Source organism: Elaeis guineensis, chromosome 5, assembly GCF_000442705.2.
Source record: "Elaeis guineensis isolate ETL-2024a chromosome 5, EG11, whole genome shotgun sequence".
Lineage (NCBI taxonomy): Eukaryota > Viridiplantae > Streptophyta > Magnoliopsida > Arecales > Arecaceae > Elaeis > Elaeis guineensis.
In genome coordinates this window covers 33,410,279-33,431,854 of record NC_025997.2, presented here as the reverse complement: position 1 = coordinate 33,431,854, position 21,576 = coordinate 33,410,279, and the positions used below count along the sequence as shown (strand labels likewise).

The 21,576-nt window shown below is 34.0% G+C and overlaps 1 protein-coding gene across 2 annotated transcripts; it reads right to left on the bottom strand.

Moving 5' to 3' along the window:
- Positions 1–8,060: 8,060 nt before the first annotated feature.
- Positions 8,061–20,730, bottom strand: LOC105045313 (pre-rRNA-processing protein ESF2). 2 transcript variants are annotated; one of them, XM_010923551.4, is made up of 9 exons: positions 20,591–20,730; positions 18,054–18,331; positions 15,056–15,119; positions 14,243–14,310; positions 13,367–13,456; positions 13,144–13,274; positions 8,605–8,739; positions 8,419–8,514; positions 8,061–8,324 (listed from the first exon to the last, which is right to left on the bottom strand). In XM_010923551.4, exons 2-8 carry the CDS (start codon positions 18,313–18,315, stop codon positions 8,491–8,493), a joined length of 774 nt encoding a protein of 257 aa, XP_010921853.1. In that variant the 5' UTR covers positions 18,316–18,331; positions 20,591–20,730; the 3' UTR covers positions 8,061–8,324; positions 8,419–8,490. The 2 variants fall into 2 exon arrangements, with proteins under 2 accessions (XP_010921853.1, XP_010921852.1); XM_010923550.4 differs by lacking the exon at positions 20,591–20,730 and adding an exon at positions 20,083–20,308.
- Positions 20,731–21,576: the final 846 nt, after the last annotated feature.

The window sequence follows — 21,576 nt, the reverse complement described above, 5'->3', positions numbered from 1 at the left end:
AAGTTGATCTTAAAGAAGCAAAAATAGTAGTAGCTTCCAATTGAAATAAGTTACTTGTGAAGACAAAAATTGCATGAAAAGAGGTACAACTTGCTCTTACTATCATATGATAGCCTTTTTTTTTGAAATACTTTTGACACTAGGAGCTAAATTCACAGCTGCTATGAGAGGAAATGAATGTGAGAAATAATATGTAAACAGAGAGTGGAAAATAATACTTTAAAATAATCACAATAATAGAAATGGAAAATGATAATAATATGTTTATGCACAGTAATAGATAAAACATGAAGAAAATAGTGAAAGAAGCTTCCTTGTTACGATCGATCTCATTATCTCCTTCACAAAACATGTATATGGCTAAATTGTAATATTCATATAGCTTTTTTTCTTTAAGATTTGTAATCATTTTACCACTTAATTTTGTTAAGCTTCAGTGCTTAGGTTTTAAATTAAATAGCTCACTTCTTTTTATTAAATGGATGTCTCCCTTTTTGTATTTAAAGGAGCTTTTCCTTTCTTTTCTTTTATTCTCACATGTTGATCCTCTAATTAGCTTACTCTTATCACTTTATTAATTGGGGGACTTCGATATTTCTAGAAGTGGGAAAGCGAAGGACTCAAAGCAATAGATTGGACTGGATATAGAGTATCCTTAATTAAAAAAAACCTCTGAGGAACCAATTATACATCAATAATTACTGGCATGGCACTCCATGATCAATTAATTCACTGTATTTGGTAATAAAAATAAATATATTGAGGCACTCATTATATGTCCACAACTATGAGCTTGGCAACTCCAACAAAATGTGTTCCACAACAAATCCATAAATTGCATCAATTTTCTCTTGCCACATAGTTTACAAATAATTATTTGTGTATATATAACAAGAGCCCTTAGTTTACAAAAAATTATTTGTGTATATATAATTGAGTATTGCAACTCCATGATCAACTAACTTGCTGTATTTGGAGACAAATCCATGAGTTGCACCAATTCTCTCTTGTCACTCCATAAAAAATTATTAGTGTACATAACTAGAACCACGTAGCATTACATACCTAAGCATGAGTAGCTAGGCTCCTGTCTGGATTTTGGATGGGCTGGATATAGAGGCTGCATGGGACAAATGCGAGGTAATATCAAAAGTTGGCCATCCTTCTCTTAGGTTTGGATCTAGGTGTGGCAATTATAGCCGATCCACTGAATAGCTAATCCAACTCGATCCAAATGGGATAGGTTTTGCCTAATCCATTTAAACCTCAAGACAAGTATGGGTTATACATAAAATATCCGATGTAAATTCAGATTGGGTACCGGTAATTGCATGCCTCCTTCTCTGAATTCAATTTAATATATTCTTAATCTAAATCATTCTTCAAAAATTATAATTATTTTATAATATTTGTATGATGAGCTTCTTAACCTAATTTTGTCTATCCGACATGATCTGACTTGCATCATCTATTTTATCAGGCTAGACCCGACCTTAGTCTTTTGTTTCCACTCTTCTTCAACATTAGATCATCTTGATAGGCATGGGGAAGCCATACCTTCTGTTGCAGTTCATAGACAAAAGGTTCCAGCCAGCCCATCATGTCGCCTTTATTGTTGAATACAACAATTGCATTGTAACCATCAATAGCCACCTCATCAAGCCCCACGTTCAAGACATGGTCAATGTTTTTTTTTTTTTTTTTTTTATAGGTCTATCTATTTATCTAGCTATCTGTCTATCTAGATTTATCTATTTGCCTATTCTCCATTATTTATAAATCCTTTTAGATATTTTTAGAATTTTTAGTTTGATAAAACTATAAAATTCTAATATTTCTTTCTTGTACATTCTCTGTCATGATGCTAACTCTATCCCTATATTTGGTTAAGATCATGAAAGGGTGGATAGATGAGATTAGAAGGATGGATGACTTCTATAGTTCAAAAAATTATAAAAAAAATGGATGGAAAAGAAGAAATTATCCATCTATTCTGGCCCACCAATTTACATCCCTCCAATTTAGAGGGTTGCAAGAAAGGATCGATGGAATATTGATGCATGGATTTTTGCATTGATGAAATTACCCATTGTTGCTGCAAAGCTCCGATAAGGTGCTGATGTGACTAGAGCTCACTACAAAAAAATAATGATTTTGTGATCAATTTTACGATCAAATTTTTTGATTAAAATTTGTGACCTATTTTGAAACCGATTTTGCGATCGAAATTTTTTACGATTGATTATTAAAAAAAAATAATATAGTGATCAAAAAATATCGGTTGCAAAATCGATTTCAAAATTAAAATTTTACAATTGATTTTGCAACCAAAAAGCTGAATATAAAAATAAATTTATAGAAAATTAATTTTTTATAGATTTGTAATCATAAATTTGTTTGCAATAATTTTTAATTATTCAATTCAATTTTCAAATAATTTAGTGACCAATTTTTCGATTGCAAAATGGATTTATTATTTTGCAATCGAAAAATTGATTGCAAGCTTTTCATTTTTTTTTATTTCTATTAAAAATTTTATGATCAAAAAATTTTATGGTCTATAGATAAGTTTGCGAATGATTTTTTGGTCACAAAATTTTTTTAATATTTTACAACCAAAAAAGTTGATCGTAAAATATTTGTTTGTAAAATATTAAAGAAATTATGACCAAAAAATTGGTTGCAAAATATTTGAATTATTTTTTTAATCTATAAATAAGTTTGGGACCAATTTTTTGGTAGAAATTTTTTTTAATATTTTACAATCAAAAAATCGATCATAAAATATTTTAATTATTTTTTTAATTAAAATATATTTTAATCAATTTTTTGATCATAAAATATTAAAAAACAATTACGATCAATTTTTCAATCATAAATTTTTTTAATATTTTGTAACTGAAAATTTGATTGCAAATATATTTTATAATCGAATATAAAACTTTTTCTATTTTTGTCTGAATATGATACAATTTTAGAATTTAAAATTTATCTTCATTGTTTATTATCTAAATAATTATAATTAGAGTATCATTACAAAAGATTATCTCAATTCGATAGTCCTAGCTATATCGATCAATAAAATTTGATTTCGATGGTTACGAACGACCGCATGATGATCTGATAGATAAAGACTATCAATGGATCTAAAAATTTATAATGATGATCTTCATGATATTTATAGCATACTATCAAAAATTTACTTCAATCGAACATCATTATCATGATCAATTTAGTATGAAATTATTTACACCATTAAATGAAAATGAGTGATCAAAAAGCCAAACAGTGTCCGATTATAAGATAATTTTTCAGATAAATAATCTTTGCTACTACTTTTATACAAAAAAAATCATAAAATTCAAACCGTACATATATGAACTATCCAAAACTATATGTCTCTTGATACTCATTCTTAAAGTTCTTAAGTAATTATATTTGTACTTTTATAAGATCTGCTTAACACGGATGATTCATATATGCATGATTTGAATTTTATGATCACCATCGTACAAATGATCAAAATAGTAACAAAGATCATTTATCTAAAAAATCACCTTATAATCAGACACTATTTGGCCTTTTGATCACTCATTTTTTATTTAACGATCCAAATAATCTCATACTAAATTGATCATGATAATGATGTTCGATTGAAGTATAATTTTGATAGTACATTACAAATATCACCGAGATCAACATTATAAGTTTTCGGATCCACAAATAGTCTCTATCTATCAGATCATCACATGATTGTTCACGACCGTCGAAATCAAATTTTATCGATCAATATAGCTAGGGCAATCGGATTGAGGTGATCTTTTGTGATGATACTCTAACAATAATTATTTAGATAATGAACAATGAAGATGAATTTTAAATTTTAAAATTATATCATATTCAAAAAAAAATAAGAAAAAAATTATATTCGATTACAAAATACATTGGCGATCGATTTTTTGGTTGTAAAATATTAAAATATTTTATGAACAAAAAAATGATAGCAAAATTCTTAAATTATTTTTTTAAACTATAAATAAGTTTGTGATCGATTTTTTGATCACAAAAAAAATAATTTAAGTATTTTACGATCGATTTTTTTATCATAATTTTTTTAATATTTTGAAATCAAAAAATAGATCATAAATATATTTAAATTAAAAAATAATTAAAATATTTTATGATCGATTTTTTGGTTGTAAAATTTTTAAAAAAATTTACAATCAAAAAATCGATCACAAACTTATTTATAAATTTAAAAATAGCTCTAAAATTTTGCAATCAATTTTTTAATCATAAAATTCATTATTTACAAAATATTAAAATAATTTGTGATCAAAAAATTGATCGCAAAATTTTTGAATTATTTTTTAATCTATAAATAAGTTTACGACTTATTTTTTGATAGTAAAATATTACTTTTGCAATTAAAAAATTGATCATAAATTTTTTGAATTATTTTTATTCTATAACTAAATTTGCTTTCAATTTTTTTCTTATAATTTTTTTTAATATTTTATAACTAAAAAATTGATAGTAAATTTGAATTTTAAAAAAAAATTAATTGGTGCTACCGATTTTTTCTTTATAACCCGCCTTCTTTCCTTCTCCTCCCCAGCCTTTTCCCCTCTTCCCCTTCCCAGCACCCGAAGCCCCTCTTCCCCTCCTCGACGACCGCCTCCCCTCACCAACCTACCCGTGATGGCACTCCCTCCCCTCCCCTCTGACCTCCCCTCACCAGTCCGTCCACGACGGCCCCCTCTCTCCTCCCCAACAATCGCCTACAATGGCCTCCCCTTGTCGGCCCATCTGTGATGGCCCCCCCTCCCCTCCCCGGTGCCTAAAACCCCTCTTCTCCTCCCCAGCCCGCCAGCGACGGCCCACCCTCCACTCCTCGATGACCGTCCGTGATGGCCTCCCCTCATCGGCTTGCCCGCGATGACCCCTGCTCTCCTCTCTGGGGATTGCCCGCAATGGTCTCCCCTCTCCTTCCCAGCAACCGCTTGCGACGGCCTCCCCTCATTGGCCCACCCGTGATGGCCCCCCTCCCCTCCGACCTCTCCATGCTGACCCGCTCGTGATAGCCCCTCCATCCCCTCCCCAATGACCGCCCGTGACAGCCTCCCCTCATCGACCCACCTGCGACGGCCTCCCCTCTCCATGAGTTGCGAGAAACGGACAGAAAACACTCTCGATCCACAATGGACTGCGAGAAATCGAGAGAAACTGATCGCTAGCCACGCCTCGCTCCATGGACCATGCCAACCAAATTTTATTTTAAGTAATAATATAAAAATAAATATAATATAATAAAAAATATTATAAATATAAAAAATATAAAATTAAAATTTTACGATTGATTTTGTGATCGATTTTGAAAGTTAAAATATTATAAAAAATAAATTATGATTTATTTTATGATCGATTTTTTAATTAAAAAACTCAAAAATAATTAACGATCAATTTTGTGATCGATTTTATAAATAAAAAAATATTTTAATAAAATTAGTGATCAATTTTGTGATCGATAATTAATTAAAAAAATAAAAATAATTAGCAACTAATTTTGCAACCAATTTTATTAATAAAAAAATTTAAAAATAATTAGCAATTAATTTTATGATTGATTTATTAATAAAATATATTTTAATAAATTTAGCAACTAATTTTATGATTGATTTTATTAATAAAAAAATTTAAAAACAATTAATGATCAATTTTGTGATCGATTTTATTAATAAAAAATATTTTAACAAAATTAGTGATCGATTTTATAATTGATATATTAATTTAAAAAAAAATAATTAATGATCGATTTTATGATCAATTTTATTAATAAAAAAATTAAAAATAATTAACGATTGATTTTACAATTGATTTATTAATAAAAAATATTTTAATAAATCTAGCGACTAATATTGTGATTGATTTTAGCGATCAATTTTGCGATTGATTTTACAACCGATTTTAAAAAATAAAATATTATAAAATTTAAAATTTTTTAAATTTTTTTTCACTAAATCAATCGTAAAATTTTACAATCGATTTAAATCAGTCGTAAAGTTTTACAACCAAGATTTTTACAACCGATTAAAATCGATCGTAAAATAAATTAGCAACCGATTTTTATTATTTTACAACCAATTTTTTAATCGCTAAATCCCTTTTTTCTTGTAGTGGCTGGATGCCAATCTAGATCTACAATGATGGAGGATATGTAAAAGGAAGTCCACACTTGTCGGGGGTGTTCTGATGGGGGATCTTTCAATACTTAAGTTAGTCGGAGCTTTGGAAACAATAAATAGAAAAGATCATCGAAGCAGAGCCAGAGCTCCTGAGTATTTGTGGATGTTCTTACTTGCTTATCTAAGGGTTCTCTTCATACCTCTTTTATTTGGAGGTTGGGTCTGTAAGCCATTAACCAAAATCTATATTTGTTAGGCTTAACCCTATAGACCGTTACGTCACATTCTATCCATCATCGTAGAAGGAATCTCTCCCACTTCTTCTGTATCAAGATTGTTAGTCGTAAATGTCAGGCGTAAGCTTTACCTGTGCGGCTGGCTGAATGGGTGGTTCTTAGGTTCATAATTGATGTGACCTCACTACCTCATCTCAGCACATCTCAATAGAAGATTAGTCTGAATCAGTAGGTCTCTCTTATTATAGCCACATAGCCTACTATAGTCATTAACGTGATCCATTATACCTATAGATGCCCAGTGTAGCCACACAATCTACTATAATCATCAACGTGACCCACTATAGTCATAGATGGCCCAATGTAGTCATACAGCTTATTGTAGTTGAGATGATCTACTATAGCCGTCAACGTGACCCACCATAGCCACGATAGCCTAATATAACCACACAGCCCACTATAACATCAATATGATCTACTATAGCCATGAATGGCCCACTGTAGCCACACGACCTACTGTAGCTATCAACGTGATCCACTATAGCCATGGATAGCCCATTGTAGCCGAGAAAACCCACTATAACTATCAACATGACCCTCTATAGAGCCCACTATAGCTAACCAGTGCAACCCCCTAGAAAATCCAAAGTAGCCCACTATAGCCATGGGTGGCCCATTATAGCCAACTGGGACAACCTTCGAAAAATCTAACATGGCCCACTATAGCTATATAACCTATTGTAGCCAATCAAGACGAGCCCTCAAAAAATCCAACGTAGCCCACTATAGCCACATTGCCTATTGTAATTAACCGAGGCAACCATCAGGAAATCCAAAAAGATCTATTCAATACATAATCAATATAAGACTAAATACATATTCTTGTAAGTCCTCATATTCTTTCTATTTAAATTTTTATTTTCTTACCGATTAAAAATTCAAATTCATTCAAATCTAACCACAAATACTATAAATACAATGTAAACCCATATTACAATATCCCTTATTATATAAAGACCACAAGATAGATACTATTTATAATAACTTAGGACCTCTCCCAAAAAAAACCTAACCTAACTATATTATTTAAATTTCTCAACCCTCCATAGATACTCAAGAGCTATGCGATACATATTTAAGATACGCCTATACGAATCCTTTGGATGTATTGTCTCTTGATAATGTAATGGTTTCATCAACCAACTTATTAGATTAGACATGGAGCCACACTCTGGTTACCCCTCCTAGCCACAAAGGAAAATTTAGAAAAATATTCTTGACGAGAAGGACTTAGTTGTAAACTTTCAGCTGGCGATCGATCCATGATTGCTACCTCAAAATAATATCTGAAGCAGAATACATGTAAAATAAAGAGAATGGTGAACGCACCAGGCAGGAACTGGACATGTACGCACTTTCTCAATGGTGTCCTCGTGAGAAAATCTAAAACTTATCCATGCTGAATTTCCAATGGGACACCAGTTCTAAATTATCGTCAAATACAAAAAATGAAAAACAAGATTGCGTACGATTATTGGCCAAATGTATTTAATTTTTTAACTGAAAAAAAATATTCCACTCCCCGAGAAGCAAAGAGCTATTGTGGTGCAAGACCAACCACATTGGACATCATGCTTCATCTGATAATTGTTCTGGCTGTATTCCTTGTCAGTCATTGCTCATTTAATTCAGCATTATTTCATTTGAAAGAAAGAAGAGACGATAGGCTTTGTTCACTTCAATGATAGCACAAACTATACATAGAAAAGTTCATTTTACCCAATCTTTGGGGTTTTACATTTTCTCATCATGTCAATGCCGCCACTACCGAAACCAATGTCTTTGAGATGACCATTGATTGCTGAAATCTCCAATTCCTGAAGATTGCTCATAAGCCAATTCACTAATTAAAAGAAATTAAAACTATTAGTGCACGGCAACAGATAAGATTGTGGAATTCAAATGAAAGCCTCTCAGATGCAGCAAAAATGCTTTACCATGCAACAACACTGCTTCCTCCTGGAAATTGTTAGCGATAATTTTTCTTCCAAAATAGCTAGCTACAAAAATCATTTTGAACCACCGCTAAATACCTGCAGGGAAATGAGTTGATGCGATAATGTTGCTTAATTTAGAGAAAGAACAAGATCTTGTGGACATAAACATGTTGAGGAGAAACGTACCCCTGATAAAATGTCTTTTGACAGCCTTGGTTTACTTGGAACACTACTGTCAGCAACCGGCCGGTTTTGATGAAATTGGCGAATGACCTTGGGTTCCAGCATATCACCAGATTCTGAACCTTCAGCCTTCTGCTTCTGTGAAAGGGTGTCAAATAGACATAAGAAACTTGTTCAAGTATTTGACAACCAGTTCTCATAAAAATAAACATATTGGTTATTGCCTGCATACATGTCATTCTTAAATGGCTTTAGATACAGGAAGGCTAAAACACAAGGAAATCGTAGCTTTGCAACCACCTCTCCCTAATGTAGATGTGATTTATTATTTCTTAAGAATGGCAGTATTTAGATGTCACCATTTGATTTAACATAAAAGACCCAACAATAATAACATGCACCTAGCAAGAGAATTTGATCAGGAAAAAAGATTAAATTGTTAAAATTGCTTTGTGGTTCAAAAATCCACAAAGCAAATAGAACCTCCTATTTTGTTAGACCTTTTTTTCAAGGCCACATGCAAATAATATTTTCTCCTCAAAGTAAACTCTCAAAACAATTTCTATACATCCCAGGTTCCAAATTCCTCGTGCCAATTATAAGCTATGTGAATTTTATTTCTTTATCCAACTCTTTCCTTCAGTAATTTAAGCATGAAAAATAACCTTAATAGATAACCTTCCTAGCATCTGCCAAATGAGTATTTTGGTATTTATGTTCTTCCATTGCTCCATTCTATAACACATGCACTCAAGTTCGTGTTGGGTGCAGGTGTCCAAGCATTGGATCCTTTTAACATCCAAGAATTTCTTCTTGCAAATCTGTATCCAAGTGTCCAAATTTCCATTTGCTAAATATTATGTTAGGCTAAATTGAAGGATCAGGTAATGTAGGTTCCATTACCCTGATTTCCTCTCCTATAGCTTGACAGTGTGGCTCATGAAACCAACACATTAAGTAGCGTGAATTAATAAATTTATTCTAACTTTCCAAACAGAAGCAAGGGTCCCAAGCAAGGATCATGAACCAGCTGCGGATGCTGTACCAATCACCAACTGGAAACCGGTACCAAACCGACACAAGATACGGGGTAGCGTATCAGTCATCTGATTGGTACATCATTTTCCTTTTTCTTTTTTTTTTTTTTTGTTTTCTCAATCTCTTTGTCTTTCCATTTGATGATTATGGTTTGCTTAATGTGTAATTTGGATATTGCTTTCATGTCTTTTTAGTCATGAAATGGAATTGAAGTACAATTAAACTATTTACAAGTAAATATACATAAAACATTACAAAGAGTTGATTTAATGGATTTAAAGTACAAGTCAGATTGAGATATGCCTAGGGATACATGCAAGATCATCTGCAACAACAGCCTCGTATCCCTAACGATCTCATGGGGCCTGTCGCCTATCTACAATGGTATTCTCATGAGCTCTACTAGGTCTTTTTGGTATCCTTATCAAATTCAGATATACACAGGACTTTTCCTTTGGCAAGTCCTTATCAAATTCAGACATCCTATGTTTTAGGCCCAACTTAACTTTAGGATGTATAATCTAGAGCATGGTCCAAGTGCTTTTTCAGGTGGGATCTCTACCTCGCTTGTTCTATCTCGACCCAACTTTGGAGTGGCCTCAAATCCTCACCGCCAAAACATAACAGTCACTTTTGATGCTATTGACATTTGAAATGGTCGTGTCTTCTGATTGCGAGCAACGGCCAGCAATTATGCCTGCTGTTAACATGATTCCTGAGGAACCGCTAGAAGTGCATGCCATAAAACAAAGTCGAGTTCTAGGCCATGTTTTGGATGGAGTTTAGAAAAATTCTCTCAGACTTGAGCAGTCACTGCCCAAATCCCTTTTAAGTAGGTATTCTCAAGGAAAGAAGGCAGAGGATTAAAGACTATGAAAAAGACAAGGCTAGCGTATTTCTTTTCTTTCTTGTCTCTCCAATTTTGAGATTCTGATTCCTTTTTTGCTTTATTTCCAATTCAGCTCAATTCTGTTTCACCTCTATTACTGTTATCTTGTTTAAAGTTAGGGCATCACAATTTGATACCATTTTCTTTATTGATGATTGATGTGCTATCCTGTACATTTTTTTTCTTATTTCCCACTCAGTTGTAGTTCTGAAAGAAAAGAAAAAATTTGTTTTTGTTTGCTAATCAAAAGAATTCAAAGAGGGGGGTTTTGTTTGTGTTATGATAAGAACTTCTTTAGGACAATCAGAGAAGAGGTAATTTAGTGAACTAAGCAATAGCCACAATTGTCACAACCCCACTCCAAATGGAGGTAGATCGCGGTTCAAAATTTTGGAAGTGTTCGACTTGGGTAATTCTACTAGGCGGCCATCTTGGTCTTCCTCCTTTTCCTCAACAAGGGAATGCAACTCAGGTATTTGTGATAATATGCAGCTTATATTTAGTTACAAGCTGCCTACCTAACCTTTAGTGAAATTCTAATTTGTGGTATGAAACTTCCAATTCACTAATTGAAAGACAGCTCCCTACAAGGTTTTAAATCCCATAGGGCAGGCTTGTCCCGATTTTCCCATGAAATAGGACGCGCCACCGTCCTGGCCCATTCCAACCACTTGGGATAGGGGATGTCCCAAGACGTCCTGATTGGGATGCTGGGATGCTAACAAGATAGCCCTATTCCGATACATGGAATGATACCTTGTCCCGCTGGGACCTGAATCCTTGGCTCCCTATATCCAACGTTTCTAAGTTAAATGCTAATCCTCCTCATATGACTGATCATACTTTGGCTCAAGATTGAAAATCTATGATGTTTTTATTGCCATCATCTATTATCCAAGAGATTAGAATTCGTTTTCCATGAAAATACTATTTTTTATGATCCTTGGATCATTCTAGTCTCCCTAGTTATTTTAGCATATACATCTCATAGTTAAAGAAATCAATATATAATGCAAAAAATATATTTTTAATTCTACAAATTCATGGACTCAACAAATGATTTTGGTTGCATTGCAATGATCATTCGTAGATCTCTAACACATCATGATATCATGCCAAAATTTTCTCCTCTCATTTTCTCCATTTTTTTGCCAATTTTTAGCATGAAAAAGGGAGGGGGAGAGAGAGGAGAATAAAGAGTACAAGGCCATTTGCCTATTCTAGCATTGGATCTAAGCTAAAATTTGTGAAATCCACCTCCCTCTTCAATTTTTTTAGGTTGAAAAAAAAAAAACAAATAGGAGAGGTGAGGCAAAGAAGGCATGGGAGGCCTTCTCTACCTCCCCCCACTTAATCATTTAAGTGGGAGGAGGGATCAAACTGGGTGTTTCAGCTCGGTTCAGGGCTATACCGCTGGGTACAAGTCTGAACCGCCTGGTTCAAACCCCATCCTAAGCCGAAGCCACATACAGTCCCGATTCAAGGGCTATATGGTCCCATGGTCCCCATACTTTAAATACCTAATAGGTTTTTCATGTTGTCTTAATGCCTTGTGTTCTTAGATTCCTTTTAAAGATTTATTTTAGTAATCCAATTGAGTTGTGGCACACATGCTTATCCTTGATTGTGGTTATTCTAATTATATTTCTTTCATGAAGTTGCATTTTTTATATTGGGAACATTGCTCTTCCATCATTGCTTAATCTCTAGTTCCTTAGTAAATCATCTTATCTTAACTCTTAATGCATTCTACTTAATCTATCCTTTTCTTCAATTTTATATATAAGAAATGTAAGAAAGAAGAAACATCAAACACATGGAAGAAAGGAGAAAGGACAACACCCCCCTGCCCCCAAAGAAAAAAAGAAAGAAAAGAAAAACTTGCTAGCTTTGCTTAGGTTTACAATGCTAAATATAGAAAGGAAGTTTTTTTATTCAATATTAACATTTAAACTTGTGTTTCAATACTAGAAATCCCCCTGAATTATAATTCCAATCCCAAAAAAAAAAAAAAAAAACATATCAACCAATTGACAAGTATCAAGATACTAATGTCAGTTCAACTAATTATCCATCTTGAATAATATATACTATCAGAGAGAATGAAAAGAGTGAATAATCCAATTCATATAAGTACAATAATTACGTCCAAAGAGGAGTATGTCTAGATACTTCATAGTTTCATATCCAATATATCAGCATACATACACAAATCTTTGCAACCTATCCATAAGAGTTATTTATAAAAATGTAATGCAAACTAAATTTTTTGCTATCTGAGCTCCTAAGTCTGACAACAACTATTCCTCCCATAATCTTCATAACACCCCCTAGCTTCTGCAATCTTGGCACTAGAACCATATCAAAACAACTGATACACCCCGTACCAAGTGTCAGTGTTGTACATACCTTGGTACTGACACTCAGTACAAGGGGCAAACCATATCATACCGATATGGTATGATATGCCTTGTATTAAGTAGTACAACTCGGCAAGGCAAACCATGTTCCCTAAAACAAGTTAAATGTTCTATCAAAGTAAAGATCATTAACTTATGAAATGAACTGAAGCTGAGTTGCAAACTATAATATTAAATCAAACAAACTGCCCAAACCTTCTTTCTACGCTCTTGCATATGTTTCAGAGCATGAGACTGTTCAACTTTCGACATGTAAAAGTCACGCTCCCTCTTTGCAGCAGATATCTCCAAGCTTAGCTTTTGTTCCCGAACACGATTCTTCTCAGCTGCATTGGCAGTACAGCAAGTCAGGGTAGTGATAATAAACATAAATTCATATAACTTGCAAAATATTAAGCAACCCACGCATTTAACTGACCTATCTCACTAATCAAGTCATCCCATTTGAATTTACTTAGATACTTGATGTTCCAAATGTCATAATAGAATGATGACCTCCTCTTCCCACCTAGCAATGTACAGTAAACAAGAGTGTCAGGCTGTACACAAATATATTCAAGGTAGTAGTGCTAATTTACTAGAGAAGTAAAAAAAAGCTTAAATTTTGATTGCATAACCAGGGAAACTGCTACATAATCAACAAGAATATCATAGCGTGCAAATAATGAGGTAGCAGTATGCGTTTCTCAAAGTAAATTAACCGCTTCTTTTCTAAATTATCAAACAGTCTTAGAAACTTTACTAATTTACACTGGAGAATCCCCTGTATCATAACAAAACAAATTTGATATGACTTACAGGTTCATTCTAGAATCTGGAAACTACAGTGCAAAGCGTTTTTTTCTAAATGCCGCAGTGCATAAAATCCCACCAAAATGGAGTTATGTACTTCACTCAGTTTGCTGCTGCAAGTTAATGAACAATGTTTAGGAGTTCAACAGCTGACATTTATACGACATTTCATTTCTAGACCAGAGAACAATTTAATTCAATATACAAATTTGAAACAGTACTCCACCCTGACAACTGGATACAAAAAACTGCCTAACAAAGAGAACAAACCATTTTTTCAATAGTGTAAGAGCAAAAATCTGGTAATCGACAATGAATGCGGATATATCAAATGAAAAGTTGAATGAAAAATCCCCAAGAATTAAAGATAAGAGGAAAGCCTCTATCTTATACTAAGAAATAAGGGTGCTCGTGATCCCATTGAAACAAAATACGACCATAAATATATCAAACGAAATCAGATGAAGATGCCAATCAGTATTCATAGTATTGAAATATGTACCTATCTGTTCACCATTTAGCATATTTGCAACCCTCTTGGCAACACTTTTCTTTGTAAACTCAACCCACCTACAGAAGTTGACATGACCACAAGGTCAGACACATACAACAGCACAACTTCATAATTTAAAAAAAAAAAAAAGACAAACAAAACAAAGACTTAGGAAAATGTTTTTCAGCAAATAGTTAAAGAAATGCAAGATTTTGTGCAGAATTTTTTTCATCAAACCAATAAAACTGGTTTCAATCAAAGTTTTAAATTCTATAGGATGGAGCTGTCCTGATTTGCCCATGAAACTGGACATGCCATCATCCCACCCCGTCCAAACACTTGGGACAAGGGATGCCCCAAGACATCCCCCATCAAGACACCAAGACAATGGCGGGACAGTCCTATCCCAGCACTCAAGAAGGTATCCTATCCTAGTGTCCTACGGGATGTCTCACCAAGATTTGACCATGGTTTCAATTACATTCAACTTAGTCATTTTTTAAATCTAAAACCTTCTTCAATGATATATAGTGCAAAAATTCGTTATTGTATTAACCCAATACAATAGTTGTGAAAAACTGAAAATAACATTCTCAAGAGATGATAGTTGTTCTATTACAGGATGCTAGCAGAGCAAGTGGCAAAGGAAGAATTTTTGATAAAATAATCTAACAAAACTTGGAAACATTTCATGATATGATTCAAACTAAAAGGACATGAAATAAAAGATAAAAAAATCCAAAATATTAAAATAGACTTAATTTCACAAAATTGTATGTAGAAGACAGATAAAAAGAACAGCAAAAATTTTTCACAGCATACCCTTCAGAAAACTCTTTTCCCCGAAAACCACCAGCCTGCTTGCGTTGAACTTGAGCTGTAGGATCTGCCGTGAAAACACAACACCAATGCTTAGAGAAGTTAGGTCAACAAGCACATAGATATCATTGCATCTGAGAACCATGCTAGAAAGTTGAAAGCAATAGCTACATCACAAGTGAAGATCCTCATCTACAAGAATAAGAATGCTAATAAGATTTGACATCCAAAAGATTCATGATTAGCACATCTTTTTCATTGTATTGAACAAGTTGTATGGTGATGACTCAGCTCCCAAGCAAGCATGTCCATAAGGATCTATCCTTTATTAACCATAGCCACAATGCAGGAAACCGAATGGCTTACCAAGAGCAAAATTTATAATTTAGTAAAAACCTGTGCATTAAATTGTTGGAATTGGGGGATATAAGATAGAGAACTGGTGAATGGTATACAAGAAGTATAATCATTAGAAATCCATTAAGCTATAATTTAGCAAAAAGGAATAATTAGGAATTCCATACTAAATTAATCAAGCATTTAAGTCATAAAATAACCATGATTTGATCAAAATGTTGACAACTAGTGATTTTCAGACAATTCCATACTATATATGTAATAATGAGGAATCACTAAAAATAGAACAAACCCAGTGTTGACACTTATGGATCAAAATTTTGTCATAAATAAAATATTTTCTCCAGCATTTAAGTGTTTGGCCCTTCAACATCAACATGATTGTAGAAAGGATATTTACTTTTCCAGTGCTCTTGTACCAAACCCATTCTGTCTAGATTCAAGAAACAAATAAAGTTTCAGATGAACCAGTCGATTTTCCTGAAACTAACCTTACCAATATGGGTGTTATAAGTTTAATATTTAGAATATTGATATTCTCAAACCACAATTGCATGTCTTTACAACTTATTTACTTTCTCTTGAATCATTGAATATATGTTTCGAAGCTTTCATAAAAAGATTGATGTATCTATCTTGCATAAAGTGAGCACTTATCCAGTATACAAAAAAGTCATGGTATTACTCCCACTTGATTATGCTTTGAAGCTATCAATTTATCTCTTGATTGAGTTGCCTAATCATAATTATTTTTTCAAGTCTTTTATTTCCACAGTAACTTATCAACCATAAAATAAGAAGTAAAAAAAATATTGTAATCAGCACATTTGTCAGCACATGTTATGTCAATAGTGAGTATCTAAATTGAACCTGAGGAAAGCAAGCCCCATCCACCTAGCCCAATTTTAGGCGGTATTAGGCAAAGACATTCAGCCCAACAGGATAGTCCAGGCTGAAATTTTTAGGCTTGACAAGAAATTGGGTTAGGCTAAGGCTTCACAAGTTTTAGCGAGCCTGAACCAGCTCGACATATTTATAAATTATATAATATATAGTTTGTGTAGTGTATTATATGATATATATTCTGTATTTATGCTTTCTTAACTTTAAAATAAAAGAGGAGACCTAAATCCCTCCCATTCCCCTCCTCTAACATACACCACCACTTCCCCCCACCCCCACCCGTCTCTAGCCAACCACTTGTTAATGGCACCCAAGGACAACCACATCCTCTCTCCCATTGTAATTTATCCCCACTCAGCCTCTCCTTGTCTCTCATGCATGCACCCGGCCAATCCAATGGCCAAATCCATCACCTCCTGCTCATCTCCCCCTTCCCCCTCCCTCCCTCCCTCCTCTCCTCTCATTCCCAACCCCAATCGCATCCTCCTCACTCTCTCTACCCCTAGCTCACTCGAAAAGGTTGAAGACACCAATGCCTCCTCCTTACCCTATCTCCCTCCCTCCCTCCCAAACTCTCATATCAGCTCGACTATGGTCAAGTTAGTTCAGGCCAAGCCTAATTTATCTACGTTGGGTTGGGTAAGGCATCGGCCCTCTAATTTCTTATCTGGCCATGTTTGGGCTATAGATTTTAGGGTGCAGTAATTTGATCTTGTATTAGATCTCAAGATAGCCTAATCCTGGCCTAGCCTGACAAATGCTCAAGTTCAAATATAAGCATGCCTGTAACTGTGCATAAACTAATACATTCTATGAAAAAAGATATGTCTGGACACCAAAGAACACCGAACCAATCCAAACCAAGTGGTTTGGCCAATACCGAACCATACCGATAGTTCGGATTGGTTTGGCTCATACAGAACCATACTGATGCTAGCTTGGGGTGGTTCAGCTGCTTTGGTTGATTTGTTTATAAAATTGATGGTTGCACTCTCTCATTTGCTGCACTCACTTCTTTATAAAACCAGCCTAAGTGTCGTACTAGCACCTCTCTCGCTCACACTCTCTCTCATTCGAGCAAGTTCGACACCTATCTCCCTTGCACTCTCTCAGTCGAGAGAGTTCAATGCCTCGATGTCATTGACACCTCTCTTCCTCTTTGATGCTGGTGCCTCTATCCACTCTTTGATGCCTCAGATTCTCCAATCCCCATGATGGAGTGCTAGGATGCCTCACCGCCCTCGAAGGCTAGGGTTTCTTCTCCATCCATAGCCAATAAGTCTCTCCTCTTGCTCCCTCCCCCCTCTCTCTCTATCTTTCTCTCTCTTCCTCCCTCTCCCTCTCCCTCTCTCAATTTTAGTACACCCCAACATCACATGGTACGGGCCCGTACCATACCAAATCAATCCTAGCCAGTACACGCCCAATACTGATTTAGTAGATTTTGCTTGACACCGAAACTCAACCCTTACCACCAGCAACTATACTCACATCCAACACACTAACTATATGTTTTAGCATGTTATCAACTTTATAACCAGCAAAACCAATCTTTTTTCTATAAAACCAAGCAAAACTGATATTTTTTCTTTATAACCTAATTATATCAATGATATTTTCTATCAAGGAAAAAATAGCATTCCAATATACCAGACTACATACGAAAAAAAACTGTCACTCTCTAAATTAGGGACATTGTACAATGAACAAAGCAAACAGCCATGTGGTATTACAGAATTACCTTCTGGAACCAGATATATGCGTTGTATATCTCCATATTGAGAGAGGATTTGACGGATATGTGATGGATCCATGTGAGGTGCAACCCGGCTCAAATAACAAACCCCACGCTTTTCAACACCGTCCAAGTCTTTTCGAGATCGTTTTTTCTTTCTAGCTCTTGAATTTTCAGCTTTCCTTTTCATTCCATCATCGTACAAAATATTTTGCTTCTCAGGAAGAAAATCAGATTTACTTTGACCTTGTTTTACAGTCTCAGCCATGAACCTTGGTTTATATCTACAAGGTCATAAACACTTTAGAACTGAACTTATTTATCACAGCCATACTAATACAAAATTATAGTAATGCCAGAAAGCAAAAATTTAGATTGTGACTTTACAATGAATGCTATAGGAACAGTAAATTACCATCCATATGTCAATGTTTATCACCAAAAAAAAAATGATCACAAACTTTTTGTGGCTAAATAAGCTGAATTTATGAGTTTGACTATAATGGACCATGGTTGACCATATGCATCAGTGCTTAAACATAGTGAAGCATGTTTGACCTCACAAAATCAAAACAAAAAAATAAACATAAAATAATAACTGCTAGGTTAAAATTAAATTAGCTATGGGCGTTAACAATGAATTATGGATGATGTTAGAGAAATAACTCACAATAGGTCTCTACTGCTAATCATAAAACTGAAGTAGAGAATCATAAAAAAATTAAAATAATGAAAGATGATGAAAAAGTCAAGATAAAGATACTATATGATAACTATAATTTCATAAAGAACCACATATATGGTCGAACCACATATATGGTCCATCCACTCTTTTAATTTTGCATTTGAATTCCACATCAGTTGATGTGGTAATTGATGAAAATTAAGGCTAATAGTAACACCATCGAGTCTGACCCTCCCCATACAAATGCAAATGGTGGGAGCCTCGAGCACTCCACCACCCTGTTTTAGCATCACCATTGAGCTCCTCTGTAAAACTTAGGGAGATTTTTTTTGTCTTCTTCAGCCCAAGGGTCTTTAATGCTCTTTTAAGAAAATTTGGGCTTTGAAAAAGTCCAGTTAATGAGGTAAAGAACTTCTTCTGTTGCAAATTCTCGAAGGAACACTACATTGATGATACTTATAGGAACCCAGTTATATGTTGCCATTGCTTTAATGTGCTAAAATATTGAAACCAGCAAACCTTATTGTCAAACAGTTTACCATTTGGATCTTTGATCGTCATATTTCTGTTCAGAACTCTGTTTGGCCACAATTTTTAAGAATACATTAATACCAAATCCCATGTCTATATAGAGCATCAAGATGAATGGAAGTGTTCAGAAGCAGATAACATACCTCTGGATTTAGATTAGGCTACAAAATCAGGAATTGAACACTTACACCATATCAAATGGGCATAAAGACAAAGTACAGTGCAATGATCTTCATACTATACCTACTTACAAAGAATGGGCAAAAAACAAACAACGAAATAAAGAAAGAACAGGAGTCCAAACTATTAAAAAATAAAAATCAAGAGTGAAATAAAATAAAGATACATGAAACATCAGATATGCTTCTGCAACAACTATGACGATGTTGATAACTTGTAAGACCAGCGACATTCACCACAATAACACATAAATTCAGTGAACTTCTCAATGCTTTTTTCCCTCACTTTGGATAGATCGTAATGATGCAGTCAATACAAAAAGAAATAATATATATGACATTGAGTTGTCTAAAAAAGGAGCTTTGCTAAATTTCCTGCAATACCTATAGCAGTAACATCCAGTTAATAGGTTCTAGCTATAGCCCAATAGCAATCAACCAACAAAATCACTATCATCTTGATGATAGTTAACATCAAATAAAATCAAAACAACAGGAACTGCAGACGGGATGCATCAAAATTAGGGATTCTGAAATACAAACAAAAGTGGATGGATCAGAGCTCTTCGACAGACTCAAATTCCAGGGAGTTCGAATAGGAAGACAATCTAATCCCAACCGGGGGATGAAGAGAGTTAACTGTTGCGAGGCGTGGAGCTGCGGGATCTGATGGGGAGAATGTAGAAGGTATAGCAGAAGGGAACAGCGAAGTAGCGGCGTCGAGAAACCAGGAGTTCTAATCCGATACATCTATACAATAGATGAAAGGGGAGTTCAGAGCCTCCCTTCGCGACACGCGGCGGCTTCTGAACTCCCCTATGCGCAGGAACCTTTTTTTTTTTTCCCTTTAGCGAATTGAAAATTGCTTCCATGAAAAATCCCCAAACCCTACTCTACAGGATATCATATTTCTACCAGGATTAAGCTCTCAAAACCTCAAGGGACCAACTCACACCACCACAACTAGCACAAGATCCCTACCGGAACCTAATCAACCCCTCCAATCTCTCTCAGGTGCCATCCTTCCCCGCAGTTCTCCGAAACAGAGAATGAAATGAAAAGAAAAGGAAGCGAAAAGAAAAAAAGATGGAAAAAGAGAATAAAATGAAAAGAAAAAGAAGCGAAAAGAAAAAAAATATATATCTTACCTCTCGATTTTTTCCGTCTTTCCTTTGTTTTCGTTGATTTTTCCTGTATTTTGCACCGGTTTCTCCTCCGTTTTTCAGTCCTTCGGAGTTTCAGTCGGGTGGGAGGCTTGGGGCGGCCGAATAGGGAAGCTTGGACGATGGCTAGGATTTTGTGTTGTATAAAATAAAAGGATTTAGGTATGTTATCACTCAGTTTTTCCGTCCTTGGGTCGGATGTAAGGTTTGGGCGAGTTTTTTTTACCGTACTAATTTTTTTATAAAAAAAATTATTCATTCGATACAGATTTTAATTTATTTATTAAAATAATATAAAAATTAAAAAATATTATTTATGATGGTTTTTTCTAAAACAATAACATTCTAAATGGTATTGTTTTGGTTCAATCTCCTCCTTTTTCCATCTACAAAAAATTTTATAAAAAAAATTATTTTAAAAATATTATTTGTAATGATATTTTTGAAAGTATAATTTTGAATGATGTTTTTTAAAATGTCATTTTGAATGACACTTTCGAAAACATAATTTTGAATAATATTTTAAAAGTAATTTTTTTTAATTTATTTTAGTTTAATTTTTTAAACTAATTTTTTTAGTACGTGATATATTTCTTAGTTGTAATTTTAAACTAATTTTTTTGGTGCGTAATATATATTTTTATTATTATTTATATTTTTTGATGCATGACATTATTTTTTAAACTAATTTAGATGGTTCTTTTAGCATAGCATTTCCTTCTCTAACTTTTTGAGATACATCTAAAGATCTATATTCATGTCCATAAACCATAGCATTCTAATATTTAAAATTAAACAAAAAAAATCTAAAACTCTGATAGAAATAATAATTAATAATATAAGATAGAATAAAAATATAAAGTCTACAAAAAAAATCCCACGGTACTATAAATCCAAAAAATACTAAGTTCCACAAAAACGTTGTGGTGCCCGTGGCTGCTTGGATATTCTTAGGAAGGTTCTCAACGATC